We start from the raw sequence: 5,488 nt of genomic DNA, 5'->3' as shown, positions 1-5,488 counted from the left end.
GACTTTAGCCGTTTTCAACGGCCACATGTGGCGTCATTAACACATGATTAATATAATTACGAAAGCGAGGGGTACAAAAGGCCAGTTACAGATTTGATCTGGTCAAAGAACAAGACGGGGGGGGACCACAGCGCGGAAAAAGCAACAGATAGAAGTGTTATATAAATGATACGTACGACGAGTCTTTGCACCCACGACGCTTCACGCACAAGCAACAACTAGACATCACCACTCCCCCACTTCCTCCTAACATTTTCAAATTTACACTTGTGTGTGTTTTTTTTTTCTTTCGCACTTAATTGCAGAGTCCGTTTCGCTTTTGCCGCTTTTTACAAAAGAACGAGTAGGCAGGCACTAGGCCGTACCCAGGTCTGAAAAGAGAGAGATACCTTGTTTTTCGGGCAGCCCCGAGTCGGACCAACGCGACTCTCCCTCGGGCGGGGTGAAGCCAGTGGGGACGCACTTCACTTTCAGCCAGGATGATGCATATAGCATGCATTTTAAAATTCAAATTACAAAATGCGTACCCACGGGGGTTTGGTCAAATTCACTGCAGAGATATTTTCTCCTAACAGGTTTCTGTGGCGCAGAAGCAGGATCTGATTGAAAAAACACACTCGAAAGAATAATAAAGCATTTATCATATTTCTTTTTTATTACTTAATCGGCGATCCGTGATATTTTTGGGCGGTTTCTCCCCTTTCCGCTCTTTGGCATGGACCAAAAAACACACGACAAAAGTGCAGGCAGAACATCCCGGACAAACGAAAAACACCCCATAAGAGACGGACTTTATTACAAAATATGCCCCCCATCCTATCTAAATTTCCATTCATCCCACCCTTCTTCGCTTTTCGCTTCCTCCACCCCCTCCCTTACGGCGCTTTTTATACCCCCCCCCCCTCCTTTCCTTCATCTTATTGCTTTTCAAAACAGTTTTCTTCTTCTTTCACTTTCTCGCCAAATCCAATGTAGAATTCCTATTGAGCTTTTTTGTCTTTTTATCTTTTTTTTTCCTTCATACATCATCATCTTCTTCACCAAGTAACCCAAGTTCTGTAGGGTTTTCAGTAAGTCCATTCTGAGGGAAGGCGGATCTCTTGATTTGCGGGAAGAACGGGGCGGACTAAATTATGGCGCCTCGGCTGGTGCAGGGGAGTAACAGAGCTGATGCAGGAAACAGAACCATCTGTCGAAGAGATGAATACAGCAGTTACCATCTCCATCTCAAGGCTTCCCCGGCCAACAATCTGTAATAATAAATTAATCATGCCCGAAACGAACCGAGGGTTTATCAACAAAAATACCTTCTTGGTGGACAAAGCTGGGCTGAAAGCGAGGCTGTGCAGTACCCATCTCATCAAGATTCAAACTCAAAGCCTGGACCACTCTGGCAGGAAGAAGAACCGTCGAGCACGCTGTCAACCAACCACCCGATAACAAAGAAATCAACACCCAGATTTTAAGAATAAAATTAACCTCCTTATCTACAGAAGTTTCTCGCTGAAAAAACACAATCCACGATTTCAAAATAGAAGCTCCAAGATGAACGAACAATCTAGCAGTACTTCGAACTGAGCAAAACAGATTGTTTCAGATGCTCCAAGCAAAAATTAATAGAAATAGCAAACAATAGAAAAAAGAATCCTTGCAAAACATTAAAAAGGATAAATTAAAAAATAAAAAAAAACTGCCTTCAGATAAACTCGAATGTATCTTTAAAGTGTAGCACAAGATTTTCCTCAAGAGACGAATGAATAAAGGAATAACCTGGCTTCTTGCGGAGATCCGCTGCGTTACCGACTCCCCTAGGCAAGAAGACGCCAGTGCCGCATGATTCCCTACTGGTACCAGAACCACCCAGAAATACTGCTCGCATGCCCGCACCGGGTTGCTGCTGCTGTTGCAAAGGGGAGCAAGCGGAAACAGATAAACCCAAGGGGCGGCCGCATCTGCCACCGTTGCCAGATCTTATCCTGCCCTGCATCTGCTGCGGCGGCGGAGCAGCAGTGGGATTCGCCTTACTCTGCCTTCCCCAACCGGCGTACGACTGCTGCTTCATAAGTTGTTGCTGCTTTAGCTGCTGAAACTGCAAAATAGAGAAACTTTCTAATTAAACACAAATATCAAGAGAATACACCAGTCATATGAATCTAAACGCCGTAGGAGGAGGTCCAGAAAATGAAATATGTGCCGGAGACGAACGCAAATGAAACATTTGCTAGGGCTAGAACCAAAAAGTGAAGTAAGAGGAAACTCACTTGGGTACTCTGAATTTGCTGCTGGGTGAGACTTTGGTTCAGAAAATAGCCAGTTGAAGCTGTTTTCCTGGGAGGTCCCAACAGCCCCCTTCCATGAGATCTCTGAGCCTCGTCGTTCATCTTCATGCGCACAACTTGTCCCGCCGCCGCATAAAGCAAATCCCAGGCATCCTCCTTGTGATTTAGCGGGGTGGAGGGAGGAGACGACACCTGAGACTGTCCGTTCGGACTATTTCGGCTCGAACCGTGGCTATGAAAATTCCAACAATCCACAGCACACAGAGTAGATTGGGGAGAACCGGCCATGACCCTCTGAAACACAAAAGGGGGAAAAAGAAGAATGAGCCGACGAGTGTAAGAAATCAAAATCTATGAAGCAAACGGAACTTGCAACAAGAAACCGTTTCAGCTTCCAACCAGAAATGCGACCATCACTTCAATTAGCAGAAGGATGTGAAAAGGACAGCGAAACCCCCAATATCCCACCGATAGAGGAATTATTGAGGTTAGAAAAAAGGAAAAAGCTGAAGCCAAGGGAGGAAATAAAAGAGAAAAGGAGGGAAAACGCTGAGCTGGGTACACCTCAATCCAAACTCACCTTCGTTTTCTCTGCGTCAGATACAGGGCCGTGACCGAGCCTTTCGTTGTCCAGAAGCATAGAGTGCGCCATTTGCCGAGATAAACCAGCGATACATTCCTCCTCGTCGCTCTCAGTCTCAGCAGAACCGACCAAAGATTCAACCGGCGAACTCAAATTGGAACCGAACGAGCCAAACTCGTAAGGAAACTCGCCCGGAAAGCAGACCCTAGTATCATTTTCCTCGCCCCTGTGCTTCTTCTCCATCAGTATGTCTTCCACCAAGAACTCGGACGGAAGCCAGAACTCCCCATCATCCAAATCCTCCGCCATCTTTAAAGAACCAAAGACAGCAAGAAGCGCAGAAAGCAGACACCACTTCCTCCTAGCTGTTTTCCTAAGAAACAATAATAGCAAGGACTGGGTTGGCCCCAACAAAAAGTAAAACCCTGGGAGGGACGGAGGGAGGGACGGAGGGAGAGGAGGTCGGTTTGAACTTTGAAGGGAGAGGAGGTCGGTTTGAACTTTGAAGGGTGAGAAGGAATGTTGAGACGAGAGTAAGGGAGCTTTATTGAGGTTTTGACGAGGGGAGTGTGGGCTTGCGTTAATGAGCCGAGCTAGAGAGATTTTTCTTTTTCGTTTTTTTCTGAAAAAGAAAGAGGGTTTTTGACTTTTTCGTAAAAAAGAAAAAAAAAAAAAAAGCCATGTAACAACTGGCTCCGGAGTCATGGCTGAGTTCAGTGGTTGGAGCAGACATTTGTCCGCCTGTGAAACTCACCTGCCATGTGTTTTCATCACAACCCCTTTCCCTTTCCCACTCTACCACTCCTTTTTACCGCTTTCTTTCCTGTTTTTTTTTTTTTTCCTTTTTTTTCGTCCCTTCACCCTGCCGTCCCTGCCGTCGTCGTCGTCGTCGTAACGACACCACATAAATCACTCGCCATCAATTAGGGTTAGGGTTCAGATGAACGATTTTCCCCTTAAATAAAATGACGAACTTACCCTCTCGCGCCTCTTCCTGCTTTCACTGTTGGCTCTGCTCTGTCACGGCTAACGCGTACTCCACCAGACGGTTGCCTCCACAGTCCGTAACTCTGTCCACTGAGAAGTCTCCCCTTTTAGTTAAAACCCAGATATTGCCTTACTGAAAATTTTCCACTTTTGGGCATTCAACTAATCTCACGGTCACACCTTACCCTCGTAGGACCGAAAATCTGCTGTCCAAATGCACATTAATCCAAAATTTAAGCTGTTATTTACGCAAAGAAAGTGGGGATTTTATTAGCACTTGCTCCTCCTTGGCTCTATGAGTGACGATCTCTTATAAATACTTGCACGTCGTTAACGTTATAATTAGAGCACTTATGTATAGTCTCTTTTTTCCCACATGAATAGGTCCTATTTAAAGGCTTTTCACTTAATTGGAAAGTCGATCCAAACTCATTAGAAACTTAAAGGTAGGATTCTTTTTTATAAAGTTTTATAATCAAAGGATAAACAAAAAGCAAAAGCAAAAGCAAAATAAATAAGCCACCACAAACCGGTTTCAACCTAATTGTATACTTTTAAATGGACTTGTTAGTGTTTTTTTTTAGGGAAAATTGGAAATTAATAATCAATTTCATACATTACTATACTTATCCGATAAATTTTCTATAAAATAAAATATTAAATACAAAATTACCATAAAAAATAATTTTCTGCTGAAAGTATTACAACATCAAATATCAAATACTTATTCAAAAGCTTTCCAAATGGTTTTTCGCCCCATCTTGGCTAGAAAATTAAATAATTTTTTTGTAAGAATTTCCATCTAAAAAAGTGTCTACATGGAAATGTATTTTACTAGAAATACATTTCCAACGTTTCTTGGAAAAGACACTAACAACACCTTAGGTTAAACAAAAGAAATTACTTGTTGACTTTTATCTTGCCTAACAAAATGTTAAAAAAATAAATAATTTTTGAGATACTATGAAAGAACATAAACTATGTGCAATAGTGATATAAAAAAATCTCCGAAAATGTAAAAATTATGAGTTGAACTTGTTTACCGTCTTAAATATTTCGTCTTAGTAGTGTTTGACTTTATTAAGGAAACAAGCAAAAAAGCAAAATGGTAAAGATGTGAATTTTATTCAATCAATCGCTATCTTCTATTTCTCTTTATCACTTGATACTTCAATTAATATGTTTAACTACAATGTTTTAGTGGTTGTAATGGTCTTCTAAGGGGGGTTAGTCAACAAACATAAAATTTGAAGTTCATCTTCATCTTCATTTCAATCATGTACATGAACTTCATCTTCGAAATGGATGTAAGTGTGGACGAGTTCATGTCCACTGGAAAACAATTTCCGATGTTAGTGCCCCAAATGAAAAAACGCAGAAAATAAAAGAATTAGTGACTTGTAATAGTATACTTAATTAAAATATAATATTTAAACATTAAATTAGGTAAAATTAATATTATTACTACACGAATAACTAATTTAATGTATAACTTAAATATATTAATATATTAATTAATTGAATTATATATTATATTAGTTAATGATTACTGTTGACTATACATTAATATAGTAATTACGTGAGCCAATTAACTGTGCACATGATTAATCAAAAAAAATAAATCAATAACATTAAAAAT

At 40.9% G+C, this 5,488-nt stretch overlaps 1 protein-coding gene across 1 annotated transcript; it reads right to left on the bottom strand.

Annotated features, from left to right (window-relative positions):
* Positions 1 to 623: 623 nt before the first annotated feature.
* Positions 624 to 3,464, bottom strand: LOC137966453 (uncharacterized). The gene is made up of 5 exons (XM_068813066.1): positions 2,860 to 3,464; positions 2,262 to 2,573; positions 1,771 to 2,089; positions 1,308 to 1,418; positions 624 to 1,189 (listed from the first exon to the last, which is right to left on the bottom strand). Exons 1-5 carry the CDS (start codon positions 3,169 to 3,171, stop codon positions 1,068 to 1,070), a joined length of 1,176 nt encoding a protein of 391 aa, XP_068669167.1. The 5' UTR covers positions 3,172 to 3,464; the 3' UTR covers positions 624 to 1,067.
* Positions 3,465 to 5,488: the final 2,024 nt, after the last annotated feature.

This window comes from Aristolochia californica, unplaced genomic scaffold, assembly GCF_029961685.1.
Source record: "Aristolochia californica isolate CCGP_79_NKW_82.1479 unplaced genomic scaffold, dmAriCali1.0.hap1 SCAF_5, whole genome shotgun sequence".
Lineage (NCBI taxonomy): Eukaryota > Viridiplantae > Streptophyta > Magnoliopsida > Piperales > Aristolochiaceae > Aristolochia > Aristolochia californica.
Note: the sequence above shows the minus strand (reverse complement) of the source record. Positions and strands in the feature narration are given on the sequence as shown.

What these genes read in the sequence shown, in the direction of transcription:
- LOC137966453 (XM_068813066.1), bottom strand. Translation starts at nt 3,171, where the DNA reads ATGGCGGAGGATTTGGATGATGGGGAGTTCTGGCTTCCGTCCGAGTTC. An exon ending in AGCAAATTCAGAGTACCCAA is followed by an intron (nt 2,090 to 2,261) that starts GTGAGTTTCCTC and finishes TCTATTTTGCAG; the next exon opens with TTTCAGCAGCTAAAGCAGCA. An exon ending in GGATCTCCGCAAGAAGCCAG is followed by an intron (nt 1,419 to 1,770) that starts GTTATTCCTTTA and finishes GTTGGTTGACAG; the next exon opens with CGTGCTCGACGGTTCTTCTT.